The 19,216-nt window shown below is 41.2% G+C and overlaps 1 protein-coding gene across 1 annotated transcript; it reads left to right on the forward strand.

Annotated features, from left to right (window-relative positions):
- The first annotated feature begins 7,034 nt into the window (after positions 1-7,034).
- pmp22b (peripheral myelin protein 22b) lies at positions 7,035-14,758 on the forward strand. Its single transcript, XM_034119738.1, has 5 exons — positions 7,035-7,179; positions 7,872-7,962; positions 8,228-8,321; positions 11,392-11,532; positions 12,460-14,758. The coding sequence occupies exons 2-5, from the start codon at positions 7,885-7,887 to the stop codon at positions 12,618-12,620; spliced, it is 474 nt and encodes a 157-aa protein (XP_033975629.1). The 5' UTR covers positions 7,035-7,179; positions 7,872-7,884; the 3' UTR covers positions 12,621-14,758.
- Positions 14,759-19,216: the final 4,458 nt, after the last annotated feature.

Consider the following 19,216-nt stretch of genomic DNA (forward strand, 5'->3'; position numbering starts at 1 on the left):
GTTGCACAAACGGTGGTCCTGAAGCAAGTGTGACGAGTAATCTTTAAAACAAATAGTTGAGATTATCTTATGCACACACTCAGAGCTGTCAGTTTGACCCAAATGTAACCCTGAGGGAGTGGTGGCACGGAGATACACCCTTTGTCAGGTCGGTATGGTAAACACAGAAAGGTTGACTATGGATGTGGATTGTGAAGGACTTTTTTACCAACCTTCTTTAATGACCCATTACTCAATGCCTCACCCATAGGAGAAGCTGTGCAAACAACTTCTAAGTTATGTATGAAACCCCACACCCATTTTACAGGACTTGAGACCCATACCACTCACTTCTCATTGGCCTCTTTCTTTTCCCCTTCGTATGCACCCCTCCGTCCCTGATGCCTTCATGGCTACTATAGATGTAACCCTGACTTGATCCCACACATTTAAAAGATGTTGTTTCATTCCATTTTGTTTATTCAGTCAACACCTTTTGGAGCCTGAACCAACTATGGGCACACAAAAACACACTATCACACTTCTTGACCCAAACCTTCCACTACTACTGAACTCCTTGTGTAACCTTAGGCTTCACAGAGGAATGTACAAACACAAATACTGTTTGAGTTCTAACGTTGTCCGCACAGTAGTCACTACATCTCCAATCAGTAAATTGATCAACGTTATCAGAACAAAGAAGAGACAACATAATTTGACTTGTATCTGGTTCCATGTGTTCATTTGGTCATTCTCTCCCCTGAAGTTCATTTCTGTTCAATATCCTTGCTATCTTGTAGCATCAGCGAGAAGATGGTATACGTCGCAGTTATTCGTTTCTTTAATCAAAGTTAATGGAAGTTGACGACAGTCGCTAGCTCCACTGGCAAAACTTAAGGATTAGAGATGCAACAGGCATATGTGCTTTTCTCAGATCTATCATAGAATCTAGTTCCACCCTAAATCCTTTCAGAGGCATTCAATAAAAGCATGAACACAGTTTCATTATTCAGATTCCAAACATGAGGGAGGGAGTGGACATAAAGATAAACCACTCAGTGTCTGTGTGTGAAACTTGCACTTTGATTTAGGTGTAAAGTTTTACAAGTCACAGTGGGCTCTCTCTGCTGAGCAAACAGCATTGTGTTTGACTGTAACCCTCAGGAGCAAGTCAATGGCAGGAGGGCTCTGCCATGGTTTCCTACATGCAGTGTGTGTTTAATTTGTAGTCCCTCTCCTGTGCCCAGGCACATTCCTGAGCCCTCGCATTGCAAAGAAAGGCCCCCTGTTGTCTAGCTCACATCAAAAGACTGCCTGCTCTCATCACCTTGTGATTAAACACACTGACAGATAGCACAGAGTTGAGTTTTTCAGATCCAACCCCCCAATCTGTCCTTTCTGCTTTCCCGCTCAGAAACACATAGTGGAGATACTCATGAAATGCCACTTAAGTAGAATGAACCCCTGTTTCTATGGCCCTTTGAGGTTAGGGTCTCTGTTTGGATGGGACACAAATAGGTTTTCCTATTTGACCTCCTCTACCACCCCCGCATATGGGGAATGTACTCTGGAATTCTTACCGCAGTCCAGACATATTGGCGGTTTATTCTTAACGCCCGTTCTTGTTATAGATGCCCTGTGCCCCATGTTATTTTATGTTTCTTACATACCACCATGCCATACTAAAGAGCAGATCGCAGATCACTTGAGACTGGTGTCAACGGCCCAGGGTTTCTTACTCTGCGCTGTAATTACAGACTGAGAGTGCATCGTTGAAGGAGAAAAGTGGTTGACGTCATGGAGACTATTTGTTTTACTCAAAGTATGACAGTTAAACAATTAATGGCCACTGATTACACCATTTTGGGAATTTGGTTCTAAATTGTTTCTCAAAAGACCAAAAGATTACTTGACTGTATTACTGCTGATTGGGTTATCATTTGGCTACTAGGGTGTAGATCTCTCAAAATAAAGCACAACCCTGACATATCCTCACATTTGTAAGTTTATGTGTTAGCAAAATGGCCTATTTACACTTCCAGCAATAACAGGACATTACTATCATCCTACACAAGTCATTTTTCTGGACAGACAAATGCAAGTCCAAATATTTAGCCTCCTTTTTAGCTCCATTTTGTTCTCTACCAACAACTGAAAGAAATGTCATTATGTTGCTATTTGAAAAGAGAACTACTTTGGAAGCTGCAAAAAAAAGGTTGTTAAGAGTTCTGAAAGTCAACCATATCTTTACATTAAATGTCTACTGTATGTTTACAATAAAAATAAGGAATTAAAAAGCTTTGAAGAACTGAAAATGTATATGATAATTCAAATGTATTAATCACTAGGATTAGCCCCTACCATATCACATAGTTATATCTATTCAATGTTAATATGTTGATTAATGCAGGTTTAGTAGTCTGTGCTCAACTCAGTCTAAACTATTCTTAAAAAACTCTTTCCCTTAGCTGTACCATGTGCTGCTTTTCTTTTTCAGACACTATTCAAAGTCTACACAGGTGATTTATGTAGTATATCATTTGTCCAAATTCAATTAGGGCCGTTTGTCTTGTACCCTGCTGCAGTAACCATAGTAACAAAGTATAATTGAATTTGAATCCTCTCCTCGCAGCTTTAACTTCAATCTTACACAGAAACGTAAAACCTGAATGGAATGGCAATAATACTGTGCATCATGTTGTCATATTCATTGTTTGTATTGTAACTTTTAAGTGTTACTCTAAATGTTACGCTCATTTGTCTGTTCTGGAAGAGCGATGCCTCCTCTGTTGCTTTAACTGACGCTTCTTCCATATTTTTCCTTATTAAATAATAGAGTTTTGGGGCATTTTTTCCATATCCAAGCGAGGGCTGAAAAAGGACAGAGGGTGTTGTATGCTGAACAGAGGCAACCATTTGCTTTGTGATTCTGGACTTTATACCAAAACAAACTTGATTACGTGCAAGTCACAAATTAATCATGAACAAATGTTTCGGGTCATATATGATGGATAAAAACCCCAAAAGACCTAAAAGTGGCCTCTACTGGAAATTCTTGTTTAAACCGCTCAATTATATAAAACATTTATCACTTAATCTCCAGTCCTCTTAAAACTGCTGCAGAGCTCAGTTTGGACTGAACACTAAACATTCATGGGAACCAGCTCTTCCTGCCGCTTCTGGATCTGTGCCAAAGCTCTGAGTTTTCTCAAGAGGCTGTTTCACTGCTCCATTATTGGGCTATGAAGTGTGTCTATCACTGTAAGCAAGGATAAAACGGGAAAAAGAAACTAAGCAGGAATCCGTTGAGTAATCGGCCAAGTTACAGCTACGAGGCTAGAGAGAGGAAGCTGGAGACGGACAGATAAGGAACATTTTATATTCTGTGTGGTTTTCCATCCCAACTGCCATCCTCACATGCAGCGGCTCTGTGTGGCAGATGATAACCAATGTGAGAAATCTTTGCCTCCTTAAACATGTATCCAATCAACATTGTGTCCCCCAGCATTCTGCACATAACTGTGTCTCCAATCAGGCACTGGAGATAAACCAGAGGAGCCTAACTGCTAACCAAAGTTCAGGGGTCTGCCACAAAGACTGGCACACACAGTACAATGTGGAAAAGACAAAGGTCTTGTGGGTCATATGTAATATTGAGTTGAATTCTGGAAAAATCCATGACGTTTAACTGTGAGTCCAATTGTTCACATTGTCCTTAGAAAGAGGAGTGGGAGTAAAATAGAGCGACACAGACGTCAAGACACAGTACTGCAGTCTTTTGTGCTGAATCATAGTGGGGTGAGGGAGACTGTGAGTTATGCACTATGGTCAGACTAAAAGCTACATTTATTAGATTTATTTTTAAAGAGTTTTTCTCTGGAACCAAGGGAACAAGCACAGCATAATACAAAAACGGAACTGGTCCAAATTGCTGTTTGTATTAATGGAATTTGCCCATTCTCATGGATGGTGACCTTACATACTTTTACTCCAGCCACATATGTCCCTATTGACCAATTAAATGTCACAGGGTGATGTGTGAATCATGGCCATGTGATTTCAGTAATGTCAGAAGAGACGGTTATTGAAGATTAATGCAAGAGTTTGCTGACAAGCAAGGCAATGATGCAATCATGAGGCTTTCCACAAACAGTGATATTCTAGGCTTAGCATTATAATTAGGTAACTTCATTATTTGATAGATTTCCTAACAAAGCAATGACAACTTTGGTATGATTTTAGAGTAAAACCCTTCATTTTTCCACCGGAAATTATATCATTATTATCTTTGGAGCTCGGCCCCCAGACGTCTGTACTCACATCACAGGAGTGTATTTAGTTAAGGGACAGGGTTTGGTTTCCACATGTGTTGTCATCACTCTGTGTCTCTTGATTAAAGTGTGATGACAAGACAAGGATTGTGAGTAGCTTAATACTTATCAGAATAAACAAACACAAAATATTGACCTCTCATCTCTAGTATCCCCAACTTTCTTGTCCTACGTGCAATTGCTTGCTTTATATTGCTTAACAACTATGCTGTATGTGTGAGTTTGTGTAAACAGTTAGGGAGTTCTGGCCAGACAAATCTGACGTTAGTGGAGAGAGGGGCAGTCACGGCTGCAGTAGGAGGGGAGCTATTGAACTACTGCAACTCAGAGGTCCGACAGTCAGCGGCACTTCCCATGCTGATGACAGGACACCAGGGCTGACCCACCTTTGACCGACAGCTGTCAGAACCTGACCGACAAGTCGACAAACAGCGACGCAGACAGGCCTTCCCTCTGACATATCATCAGCTGGATCCACTGATTCAAAGTCCAGCTGAATAATATATACTGTGAGTATGAGCCATTTATTCATCACAGCTAATGGGATCTTTGTCTAGATAAGTAATATTACATGAAATGGAATCAAGTGAACGCAGCGTGTCACATTGTTTTAAAATCAGCAACAATGGAATTGCCAAGGAAAAGTGCCCATCTTTGGTCCATTTGCTATCTCTAATCTTGAATTCATTTGGTTTTGGTAGAAACAAAAACATCAGTTATGCACGCTTGCATCTGCTCTTACACTCTAATCCGTGTTGGTATGTGGATGGTGTTACTGTAACTTATCTACCCTCCAGATCCTCCTGGCCGTGGTCTTATCTATGGTTTTGGTATGCACTCGTACCGTCTGCCGCGCTAACGTGAAGATAAGTCTTAGCGTTTTAACGACAGAGGTGAAATGTAAGACGCCGTTCCAGATGTAACATTCAGTATCTCGGCCTGAATGTTTGTTATGTGGCTCTCCCTGGAAAGTTTGGCCGCAAGTCCGGGCTTCACAAACGCAGTAAACTTAACACTCTCATGTCAACTCATTGTAGGTCTTTTACAAACATTGACATATAAGGGATGGGGATGGGGAGCACCGGCACAGCTACTAAACACCTTTAACAAGGGTTCTCCTGTACAAGTCACATATTTTTTTGGAGCAGAACACATATGATCAGGGTTAAGACCTGATAATTCAGTAAACATATTACACGAATAAAAATATCTGAGAGACAAAGAGGTTCTTCTATGCTGCACTAGCTGAGAATGTCACATACTTTGAGCCACAACGCATCCACTCGGAACACTTCATGGCCTTGTAACTGTCCCTTTCATGTGTGTGTGTGGACACGAGCCCAGCAGAAAGGCCTCTGTTCTCATGGGAGTGTGAGAAACACATGCAGAGGCATCCAGGAAGTGTGAGCTAAGTGGTGAAGAATAGAGAGAGTGGATGTTGACAGGGGTTATCTGAGGTCGGACAGCTCCTCTCTACCAGCCGGCTAATGCATATAAAGCGTATGTTTCAAAATCTGCTGCAACATCGAGGAAGCCCAGTATTTTTGCTGTGAAGAGTATACAATCAGTGAAGGAGCTTGCATTTTGATGACCTTGATATGTCCAGTTTTATTATGACCCAATGAAAATTATAGTGTATTTCGAAAATGCTCGGCTAAAGAATGAAGAAGCCCAACAACAGCTAAGTTATCACTAACGTAATTTTTTTTTACAGCAGGTGGTTTTTGTATCTCTTAACCCTTGAAAAGATAAGGTAGTAGATTCATACTTTTAAATATTTACACTTTTGACCACTCCCTGTCCTGCCTGCATACATTTCCCTGGAATTCCTTTGATTGCAACACCCATATAGGACTAACCTCAGAGGATACTTTTGTGTACACATTAACAACAGGGGCTGCAGTCCCAGGTCAGGGTAGAACGGTATCTCACTCCCACTGCAAATGAGTCATGTCAAACAGAGGAGAGCCCCAGATGCTATCTGTCCGAGGCATACCCATCCACACTTCGACACATACTGTGAGTCACGAGGCCGACTAGATGACTACCAGAGAGAGAAGACCCAAACCACAACAATGTTTTTGTTTCTAATTGCCAGGGCAACGAGAAGCTAAGTTTACAGAGAAACATTGCATCTTGGAAGAAGTCCACTTTTTTTTTTTTATTCTATACTGTACTAATGAGATAAATGCAATCAAATGCATGACAATGCTTGTTTTGCTAAAATAGCAAATCTTGAATTACCAGAAGGCTGATAACATAAGCAAAAGACACAAATATAACGGTCGAAATCATGCTGTTAGAGTGCTTTAAAAACCACTATATGATTCTCCAATTTTCTCTAAAATGTTTAAATTTATTTTTGATATTATTCTGAATAATATCTATATGGAAATATTCATATTTAACATTAACTGAGCAGCACAAAAAAAAGGAATTCCACAGTACAGTGCACTATTCTAAAGTGCTATAAAAATGTGTTTCCGTCAAAGAGAACAGGAATAAATACTAGAAAGCAGACAGCTGTTTTAGTTACCATGACAGCTTAACAATGAACAGTCGGGTCACTACAGATACAGAAAGTTAGTAACTAAGGCAACCCATGCGCTATTACGCATGGCGCATCTATATTGGGAACCCTGGCCGTGCACCAGAGGGTCACTCCATGACGTAGCGACGCACGCAGGGCGTTGTTCTCCCATAATGAGACACTTTATAACAGAACGTCAGTACTTGCATCAATCTAGTCTGAGAGCAACTTTTAGGACTGAGGAACTACCGCTGTTGGACTCGTTTGGGAAAACTTGCTTTTGCTTGTTGTAAGCCTAAACCCCTTTTTTTTTGTGGAAATACAAGCTCGCCGCTCCAAGTAAGTGGACCTTTTTTCCTAACTTCCTTGTATTCAGCTGCACTCAGTCAGTCCTGGCGGATTAAAGAAGGGAACGCGCCTTTCGCTGGGACACCAGACGCTCCATTGCGCGCACAGACTGGATGATTGGTCTGTCATCGCAGAAAATAAGCTTATTTGGTCGTTTAGAAATTATTTTATTCGATAAATGCACTGAATATTGTTCTACTTTGTTACCTTCTTTAAAGTGGTTCTTCATTGCTTTGTTGTACAATTATGATGTTATGATATATATGAGATCGACTTCTTATTACTCATTTTCTTTCCATTAGTAGATAAACCGTCAATTTCAGGCAAATCGTAAAAGAACAGAACTTCAAACATGAACAATTATCGCAATTCAAAATAATCAAACTTTTAAGAAATGTTTCTATTATTATAGATAAAAACAACAAATGTGATCCTTAAAATGAGGTAAACGTAAATCAAACTTTCCAGATGACCAACAATGACTTTTTTTTTTTTTTTTAATGGTGATATGTTTATTGGTAATTTACATGCTGTATAAACGTGAAACATCCAGAGAAGTTTCTCTAAAAAGGCTGTCAGTGTTTAACGTGCTGCAGCGACACACCCATGTCCCAATAATCTGACATCCACACACACACACACACATTCTAAAAGAGACGTCTCCTCTTCTCATTACTGCCCAGACCGCCTGAAAAGATGCTGCTCCTACTCCTGGGAATCGTCCTCCTGCACATTGCTGGCCTGGTCCTCCTGTTTGTGTCAACAATTGTCAGCGTGAGTAAAACTGTTATTATGCTTTTCCCCCCTTTTTTGTTCAGATGCAATTTTAAGGATTAAAGATGAATATACGCAAACACATATGCTGCAGAATCAGTGTTGAAGCTTACTGAAATGTAAAACCATCAGAAATAAATACAAGTTCATAGATTGTTTGCCTCCCACACTTTATAGTGGTGTCTTTGAATATGACATATATTTTTTCTGACGTATTTTGTGCTCTACACACATAACTGATCAAGTTGTATGTTTTTGACAACAGGTATGGACATCAGGTGAAACTAGCACCTCAGACCTCTGGCAAAACTGCTCTACTATCAGTGTGGGATCCCACTGTGATCCAGGATCAGCTGGAGGTAAGACTCATTTGACTACTTTCCTTTAGGCCAACTATTGTGTTACAATACAAGGCTAATGGAGACTTAAAGCATTGCTCTGCTGGGAAGTTGTAAAACATCTCAAGATTTGTTTCCCACTGATAAGTCACCCTTCAAGTTTACTTTGAGCAAAATAGTCTCCCCTAATAGCACTGAAACCAGTTTAAACCATCCAAATGGTACATTTGGAAAAATGACTTGCTGAAAAACAACATTTACCATGTTGATGATGTGGGTGTGTCACAGCTCCTCTGGGACTCTGGTGCCATCTAGGGCAGAGAATGTGCCAGTGCTGTGTTCAAGTGCTAGCTGATAGGCTGCCACTGTATAAATAGTCGTGGGGTGATGTCCATATTCAGGTCCGGTGTTGGGAGTCCATAGTTACAGGAGCCTGGGAGTTGTGGAGGATCAGGGTGGGGCTGCAGAGAGTATTTAAAGTGTTACATCTATGTATGTACGTGTGTGCGTCGGCATGCCTGTGACTGAGTCTTTGAAAGCAGGGAGACCTTGGACTACCTCATTCAGAACATAGCATTCTGACGGTGGGGTCCCACCCAGTGTCAGATCATAGTGTCCAGTGTTAGTTTGCAGGGATCATTGGGACAATCTAAGGCAACAGCTGTAGGGTTACATATTTATTTAGACAATCAGCCCCCTCATTTTTGAATTAGATAGCATAAGATTCAACTCTTTTTTTAAAACCCTTACCTAATAACATTTTCATTCTCCTAAAATGTATTATTAAGCATAAACGTGAGATCACTGTTTGGCAGCTGTATGTTTTGCTACTAAATGTGCCGTCACAGTGGTGCAGGAGGTACTGGCTGCATTTAGGTGATGTCATTTGTCTATGAGCCGTGCTCAGCCAGTGTGTGTTTTGTCAGGGGCAGCAGCGCCTGCCAGGTAGTTTCATGGCACGGCCAGTTTGTTTGACTTGCTTTCATTATTTGCACTGACGCACAGTGTTTGTTCAAGAAGGCTTTGGGAGATGGAAGATAGTGGACTCTATTCTGACGTGGCGGCCAAGCCTGCGTTCAATAGAGCTTTCTGAAGCTTTGCTGAGCTGTCAAGTTCCTTCTGAAGTGAATCATAATCATCATACTGTAGTGAGGTGCCTTGGTTACCAAAAGATTGGCTCCATTGACTTTTGATGACGCCAAGGTGAGATATGCACATGTCACAGTTATCACATGCCCAGTTAAATATCACTTCATAGAATGTACTCCTTCTAAAATTAGAAATTGAGGAAGAATCTCTTCTGCTTCCATGCAGTTCAACTATACATAACCATAGTGAAGTAAATACTACAGTGGTTTGTTGTTGAGCTGTGCGGCACAGTGGGGTGTAGGGCCTCAGAATAGAATGCAGAAACCATCAACAGTTTGTTTCCTGTTTGGTATTACAGTAAAACGCTTGAGTAGAAGCTCTAAGTGTCTGCATTGTAATAACAACACAATAACAACACCATGGCGTTCAAGTACATTTTTTTAATATGAGTCAGACTTGCTTATCAGTGATATTCAGTGAGTCCTGAACCGCGCCCCTTGTTAGGAAATGCCCCATGTCACTGTTTCCTACTAGTGGTCAGTGAAGGAAGGAAGGACAACAAGATGTCTGTTTATCGGAGAGCAGTGATGGATTGTCAGTATTTATAGGTGAGCACTATTCATAGGGGCAGGGATGGAACATTTCACCCATTTCTCACAGTGTTATTACCCAGTATTATGTAACATCTGAAAACAGCATCATTAGAAGGGAATCTAATTGTTGCTCCGGTGTGGTATTTGTGCTGGCTGCATTTTGTGGATGGAGATTTGCAGCGTGTCATATTTCCTCCCATATCTCATCCCCCCCCTCGAGCCAATGATCATCAGGACATATTGTAGCGCTGTTATTTCTGGTAACCTGACTCCATCCTGGTAACCCTGTGACATCATTCAAGATCTCGTTTCCTTTTAAATCTATAACGCAGTTCTTTTTTTTCTCCAGGAAAACCTACATGATTCTTTATAAATGTGAACAGATAGAAAAGTAACACGTCCAGGGATATTAAATGTTTTCATTTAAGCTTACAATGTGAGAATGTGGTTAGTGTAAGTCATTATATCACACAGCCGTATCATTAATGAATCATTATTTTTGTAACATGAGCGGTAATAAATCATCCATCATGCCTTTTTTTTTTACAACATGTAGTAAGTGCCCCCCATTAAAGCACCACACGCCTGTGATTAACATAATGCAAAAGGATCGATAAACCAAAGATGCTTGAGAATGTTGAAGCAATCACATCCAATATGGACGTCAGAGATCAGCAGTGGCGTGCATACAAATGGAGCTATAATAAAACCGCTCTTTTTATAGGGCTTGTCTGGAATAATTGCTAATGCTAGACGTAGACGGTGGACGCCAACGCATAACCACATTGAGGCAGTTGTTTGTTGTTCAATATCTTGTGACATGGCAGCTTTAGATGCCAGAAAACCATGACAGTAGTAGCAGATACCAAAAAGAGTAGAGTTAGATAGATACAGAGGAACTAAAGAGGACAACAAGGCACCATGGATAACCCTCAGACAAGTAATAGACCCTGCTTGGAAAACGTTGGTTTCCTGGCACGATTGTAGCACAAACACACAACCACACACTCCAAAGATACTGTAGCACATGTAGATGGTCTCCCCCATCAATACAGGTGTCTAATGGGTTAATGGGCTTATAGCCTTGGAGGACTAGCAGTGCCGATCGATGGTACATTCAGTCAGAGGTCCTGCTGTGAGGGTAGCACGGAGCTTTTAGGAACAAGATACCTAGGTTTCATTGTTATTGATCCATTACACATTCCCAGAAGTCAACATTACTTTGAGAGGATGCTTCTATTCAGCAGGGACAAAACCAGCAGGCTTTGGCGTTTAGTTTTTTTATACGAGCTTTCCATTCTCATGCGCTCCTTGGGACAATTTTAATGTAGGTATATTGATGCTTTGGATAATGATGATTGTGTATCAATTATTGACAACACTCTTCCTCTCTTTCCTCCCTCCTGCAGAATGGATTCAGGCAGTCCAGGCTCTCATGATCTTGTCCATCATCTTCAGCTGCATTTCTCTCCTGCTCTTCTTCTGCCAGCTCTTCACTTTGCAGAAGGGCGGACGCTTCTTCCTCACTGGAACCTTCCAGATCCTTGCCAGTAAGTTCAATTCTCCCTTTAACGTCTTCTCCCCAAATGAATGAATATCAGATGGACATTATATTAGCTAGTGTCAACACAAAATGTCCAAAGAGATTTATGTTGAATCTGGTATGACTACAGCTTGGGAAACAACATATCATAATGGCCATATCCCAGATTCCAAGTGACATCTTCAAATGAGTTGTTTTGTTCGACCAACAGTCCTGAACCCAAAGGCATTCAATTGTCAATAACATAAAAAACTCACATTTGAGAAGTTGTACACATGAGTTCTCAGCCACTTGACAATCCACTAAATACAGTTTCAACATTACTCTAATTGGAACAGTAAGACTTGACTTGAGTAGTCTTCAAAATACAGCACTCTAACAAATCCTCCTTCAAAAAAAAAAAACAGAAGCAGATGATAACACTGCATCTACTGTGGCAGAGAATTAGATGAAGTGTGAGCCAGTAGCTAATGGTTTAATGCTCCACTTGTCCATTGTTCTCCATGCCCTTTGGCCAGAGAGTGGCTCCACTGCCAGCCCATTGTGTCCCCTCTGGGCAGCCCTTTCCAACATCCCAGGTTGGCTCTCTATAGTGGGCATTGACTGGCTCCAGGTGCCCACTCAGCCAAAAGGGACTGGCGCTCGGCACACTGCCAGCCGTGCAAGTTGAAATGTCAGGAAGGGCTGGCAGTGTGGGGGTCCGACAAACACATCATGTCATGTCGTACCAGGGAGGTGGGCAGAGCCGGAAAATCTTTCTATGGCTGGCTCTGAGATCAATAAGCATGAACCATTGTGTTGTTGTGGAAGGATGCCTTCTGGGAAACCTGCTCTGCCAGACAGGGTTCGGTCCAGGACACAAGACTGCAGAGAAACATGATCTGATAATTGATCGAGATTATGTCCTAAGTGCTCACTTTTTCCTCCCCTGCAGGTTTGTTCGTGATGAGCGGAGCCATCATCTACACGGTGATGAGTCCGCAGTGGGTGCCGGATACGGAGGCCTTCGGGTACTCCTACATCCTGGCGTGGGTGGCCTTCCCATTGGCTCTGATCAGCGGACTCATCTATGTCATCTTAAGGAAGCGAGAATGAGCCATCACTCCATCCCAGTGTTTCCCAGTAACCCTCTACCAAACTGCAAGTGTCATCAGTTCCACTCTGAAGTTAAAGATTTGATGCCTGAGTACCAATGGCCCCTGAAGCCACCAGGCCAATTCACCCCAATCACAGCGAGTTGGGGTAATAGCAAAAATCAACAAGCAAACCAACACAAAAACAACCAATACTGTCTCAGTTAAAAGATGTATATAGTATCTATGGTTTAAAACCTATTTATAACACTTTTTACATATATGTACATAGTTGTGTTGCTCTGTCAAAGGATATGTGTAAGAGCTTTGTTTTAGCTGATTAAGTGCCTCAGTGTTTGTTTGTAATGATGAAATAATTAGATGCTATTTTGTCAGGTTTTCCTTTCTATTTTGTTGCCTTTTTTGTAACTGCCAAAGAATTAGTAAAAAAAGCAAAAAAAGTATATTAACCAAAGTGCATGTATAGAAATAGAAGGGTTAGAGGGTTTGTTATGGGCTTGCTCTGCAAAGAAAGAGTGGTAACATCCGGTAATGTAGCATAGCCAGGAAGTATAGATTGGATCCTTTTTCTATTTTGTGACATTTCAAGTTTCAGTGTTTTTATTTTCAGTATTTTTTTAATTTCTTATTTTCAACAAAAGATGGTGCTATGTATTTATCATTCCTATTAATGATAGCATTTACAACAGAGTTACTTTGTAATTGTTTAGAGTCAAACAGCCATTCATTAAAGTGAGAATCAGACAGAGGTACACCTGTACTGTACATACAGTGCCCGACTGCTTCTTTAGGGAACACAGTCTATTCACACAGCAGTGTCTGACCATTTCATTATTCTTCATCTATAACTGTACTTAAAATACATTTGAGGTGGTGCACTGAAGAAATGAAAAGTGTAATGTCAGTATTATTCTGTAAGTTTGTAAAGTTAGACAACAATACTTCTTATTAGCTTTATTTTACCTTTGTTTGCCTTAATTGTCATTCTGATGTCCATGTTCACCTGGGTGATAAAGTCTCCAGATGAAGAAGCCAAATTGCCTATTAAGTAGAGTACCATAAACAAATAACACTGTGGGGCATTATAGCCTTAAAGTCTACATTTAACATTATTAGAATTAAGTGCCACTGAGTTAAAGCCATATGAGATGATAGGAAAACATATTTAGTATTAACTCAACATGTGAGGTAAAGGACAGAGAGGGTTTGCAGTGATGATTCAAATGTCTGTTTCACATACTTGAAGTTTGGCACGCTGCACTCCTGCCCACACGATGATCTACTGAATAAAACGCTGTTCATGTGTTGTGCATAACAGATAGGGATTACAATATAGCCTAAAAACACTCACTTACTCAATAAAACTACTCTCACATGATCTAATACTGTGTATTGAACTGTTACAAGGGACTGGTTTCACGCTAACCATAATGCATGCAGAATTTAATTGTTTAGGCTGTTGTGCTGTCAAACTGTAAAATCCAAAACACACATCTCTGGGCTAAAAAAGCATGGTATAAGAAAACTGCCAGTTAATAGGAATATACATCAAATTCTGATCCAACTGTGGTTTATGAATTTGTTTTGCATGTAAATATCTGATGGATGAAAGATGTTGAAATGCAGTGTGCAGCATGTAAATTCCTGTGTACTTTCTAACCAAGCAAGTCCACCTTACAGTATGCCATCATACTACGGGAGATCAAATAAGCTGCCTGGTTGCAAATGCTGTACGTGACTTGTGTTACACACAGTGGTGCAGAGGCATGGCCGTTGGCACCCGATGCCAGTTATGTAAAACATGCAGCTAGTGTTTCAGACTCTCATGGCATCAGAAATAAGACGACTTTGACGTGTTTCGAATACGTAAGCAGGGGTCTGTCCTCCACTTGACATCTTCTTGTACCATACTGTAAGCCTTGAATTCAGAGCTTACACTAGCTAGTCTGCTGTGGTTGTATGTTCATTATTTGGTTCAGTTAGAAGAGAATGTCTCTAATGACAACTGCCCTTTTTATTTTCTGTAAAAGCAACCGTTCAATTGTCTATGCCATGTTTACACCTAAACTTCCAAATGCTCTTCATGTTACCAAAGCTAATTTGACTGAACTCATTAAAGGATGTTTCTCACAACCACGATGGAGCTTTTTTGTGTCTTTTAATACCACTACACATATGCAAAACATGTCCAATCCATGTCCCACAGAGGTCATATCTTTATGTTCAAATGGCACAATACTAACAGTTTGTGATGATATCCATTCATTTGAAATACGACAGTCAGTCTACAACCAGCAGTTAATCTGCACCGAGCTGATGATAGGTATCTAAATCTCCAGCATTGAAAGAGTACTCTCAGATGGAGGATTCTTGCTGCAGGCCTGAGAGGTCACAGCCTCCCACTACCCCACCCCTCCCTGACATACTAGCACTGGGTGAAATTGGGACACTGCATTCTAGGCTGCATGTTTGAGTGTGTTACTTCAAATGTCTGAGAAAGTCTGTGTGGTCATTCATTTGCCCCATGTTTCAATCATATCCAAATTTGAAATTCTAAGTTGTATTAGACAAGAAAGTTTTAGGCCTGGCATCAAGCGGGGTGAACAAGGCTGCTTTTAATATCCATAAAATGCACTTTTAGATAGATTATCATATTTGGGGTAATGTCGCCATCTGGTGGACGCATATAGAAACTGCAACTTCATTATTATATCACAATTGGTTAGCAAATACTGCCTCTATGTGGTGAAATATAGGTACTACAGACAAATCTGATAATATAGTATAAAGTATAGTATAAAGTACAAGTATACAATGGCCAGTGTGGGTTTTGCCATCCAATCTGATGTCATGTAAGGAAATGCTAATATAAGACTTTCAATGTCTCCCTTGGGCTCAGCTGATAATTATCTTATTAAAATGTGCTAAACCTCATTAATTCTATATATGATCATTAAGCATTGTGTAGAGCTTGTCTGTTAGGGCGGATACTCTCACCATCTCCCTGGGCGCGGTACATAATGGCAGCCCACTGCTCCTAACACTAGGATGGGTCAAATGCAGAGAAACCGTTTCGTTACATAGTACCTGTACTACGTAATGACAATAAATTGAATCTTCAATCTTCTTCATTAGTATGCATGCATGTGATAGAGAGAGGTGATTTCTCCAACCTGTCTACTGTGCATTACCCTTCAGTCCGTCTAATGGATGCTCCTCCTCCAGAGCCATTATGAAGGCTTTTATGGCACAACACATCATTAGAGGTAAAGGCAGAAGACAAATGACTCATCTACATTTGATAAATGATTTGATATATTCAGACAAAAACATGATAACATCACAGTGTTGGTAATTAGAACAGAATGGAGGGCAGATTAGGGTCAAACTGTTGTGCAAAAACACCTTTGTGCTTCAAACCTGGATCTATTGGGCATCAGCAGCGTTTGATTCACTTAAAATAAATGTTAAAGATCTGGAAGAGATGATGTAGATTACAGACAGTATTCCCATGGTGGCCAATGAGCAGATTCATTATTGGCCATTGATATTGAGCCAATTCAATGTTATTACCTAACAAGCAAGTCTACTGTATACACTTCAATAGAGTTTTTCGATGTACTAGATAGAACAAATAAATTAAGTCAGCTGTCAAGGTTATGGACTTCTGTTTGAAATAGAATAAATGTTAAATTGTTAAGGTATCAGCCATGAGAAGTAGGTAAGTGTCTGTATCAACTTAAAACATATCCGTATTCATAGGTCAAATCATGTTAGTTGACAACTATTCAACTAAAGCAGATGATTAAGAGGACTGTTTTACAGGCAATCCTTGATAGGTGTTCACTTGGATTTAAATATGTAATGATTTATTTCTAATCTTAGTAAACTATATGGTGAGACCAATGCCCTGTATGGAAGTATTCGCATAGGTTACATTATGTCCACGTAGTTTATACAGGATTTTTGTCAGAATTGTATATGTCAAGCTTATTTACCTATATATATATATCTTATTTTGAATGCTTTAACTGCTTAAATGTGGTAAAAACGAAACTTTTTTCAACAACCACCGATGTATTTGTAATTTATATATATATATATATATATATATATAAGTAAATCAAAATGCATTGCATAACAGATGGGTTCTCTAGGGATATTTGACCAACAAATGTACCTTTATTTTGTACCTGTGTTTTTAATGTCTAAACTTAGTGAACCTCTGCCTTTATGGCACGCACACAAACACAGTGATGACAAACGTGTTGTGGGACAAAGCACACAGACATAAGACATATTCATCACATCATCCTGAACCAACACCAGTCTGGAAAGCATTGTCCCGTCCCTGTCACATAAACTATAGTGATGATGACAGATAAACATCCTGTCAAAGCCATTTCATGTTACCACCACCTGGCTTTTGGCAGTTAAGTGAACATCATAAACTCCTGCCTGTACGCAATCTTTTTAAATCAGTATTTTGCACACAGTTTTAAATGTGTTAAAATAGCAAAACAATGACTCGAAAAGAGGAAATCTGTCAAGTATTGACTGATACGCATTATTACCCTAGTGCTTAATGGGTGTCTGGGGGTTCCACGCATCATTGTTTTGCCATCACGGGGTGAAGGACAAGCTTTTAAAACAATCACTTTTCCCATCAATGCCTTAAAAACTCCCCCTGTCTTGTCCTATTCCACCCAATGTCACTATCACCTCCTGACCCCCCTCTTTTTTCCTACTGGGAGATCATATTTTCTAATTTCTGGAACGCATTGAAGGGGGTGCAGACAGAAGGTCCACCTTAATCTATCATAGCTCCTCCGAGGGTGCAGGGGTGCATGGTGACAGGCACAAAATCGCAGAGCCGGTGGGGAGGAGGGCTACAGACGCAATTAAGGCTCATGAAATGCAAATGGGGCTTCATGCGAGGGTCTGGGGTTGGGGAGGAGGGTGAGGTCTCTCCTACTCTCACGGCCATCTGTTTGCCATCAGCACCAGTGGAAGAACCTCTGGGTCTTGGTAATTTGTAGCTTTAATAATGTTCTCCCTCAGCTGGAGAATGAAGAGGGAGATGGGGATGTATAGGGGCAGAGGACGTGCAGCTGGCTAAGATTAGATTTAGATTAGCTGGCCAGATCACACGGAGATTTGACCTCTTACACTTTAGCACGGGCATAAACACACTCACATGTTCACACGCAAGCATGCACACACATGCATCCCATGTGCAGGCACACATTCAGACCCACCACCACACAATACTCGCCTGTGCCCCATCAAAGTTGACCCTGATCCGAGGTGTACTTATAGCCGAGTTGGTCCATAAATCCCTGAGGATGTCTGGAGGTTATTTAGGAACATGATCCCTGGCCGCTGGGGGCCGTGCGGATACCCCAAGAGTAGATTCCGTGTCTACATTTCCCCGGAGCGCCGTACAAAGAGGTCAAAGTGGACACAGTGTGTTTTTTTTTTCTTTTTCCAAATGACACAGCCATTCATTTGTCATGTGGTAAAGGAAAAGGACTTAATACCAACCGTACCAACCCATTCCCAAGGTCAAGACTGAGCCAAGGTCAGCACCACACATAGCTGACCCTTGACCCTGGGGGCGTCCATCATGCTCAGGGAATAAAAGATGAGATTGGCAGCGGACTAAATGAACTTCAGCTTCTGCCATACATCAACATCACTTCCACCAACATGCACTCGCACTGAGGGCCTAATCATGTTATCGGCAGTGAAAGAGCAGCGAAGACGGAGGAGGGCGATGGACGTGTCACAGTCATGAGGACAGGAGCTTGGTGGTTGAGTTATGGCGCAGTTCCACTACAGCGCGGAGCTCGCTTTAAGCGTGCCGTGTCGTGCCGTTCCCGTTTTTGGTTGTGCTTCCACTAGGCCTAGTTCCGGCCCGGCCCGGCCCGGGGCCACTTTTTCACGTCTTTTCTGGCCCGAGAAAATTGTGGTTCTATCGAGGCCAACAAACAGGGCTGAGTCGGGCTGAGTATGCTAAACTAGAGAGAGGAGCGCTGGCAAGGAGGCTACAACTACAACAAGATGGACATATTTGACCGTGATTTAATTGTAATACACGTTTCAAAATGATGCCGAAGTAACAACATACTGATACCGGTTAGTAAAAACCATGAATTAATGCTTTGTCAAGTCTGCAGACAGACGGCAGGCGAAAAACCTTTTAAAATGCGTGTTTTCTAAATGGAGATTGGCTAAGCTAACGCAGTATATGCTCCGACCGTCCACACTCACAACAACGGCCTATACAGACATAAATAAAGCAGCGACTGTATTCACCATGACACAGGCAGTCTGTGGTGTGTACTTGTTTAACTTTTGTCGAGTTTCTGAACATATATGAGGAGCTGTGAGCTCTGAGTGCTAACAGCTAACGGCTGTGTTGTGTTTCTGGAGTTCTCATTGAAGATGACGTCACGGCTCCGCCTACACTGCGTTACTATAGTAACTACCCCAGTTCCTAAACTGTAATGGAAGCGCAGCATGAAGTGAGTCGGCCCTGTTAAGGCCGAGTCGGCCCTGTTAAGGCCAAGCCGTACCGAGCCGTACCGAGCGTGG

The sequence above is a fragment of the Trematomus bernacchii genome, unplaced genomic scaffold (assembly GCF_902827165.1).
Source record: "Trematomus bernacchii unplaced genomic scaffold, fTreBer1.1, whole genome shotgun sequence".
In the NCBI taxonomy this organism is placed as follows: domain Eukaryota; kingdom Metazoa; phylum Chordata; class Actinopteri; order Perciformes; family Nototheniidae; genus Trematomus; species Trematomus bernacchii.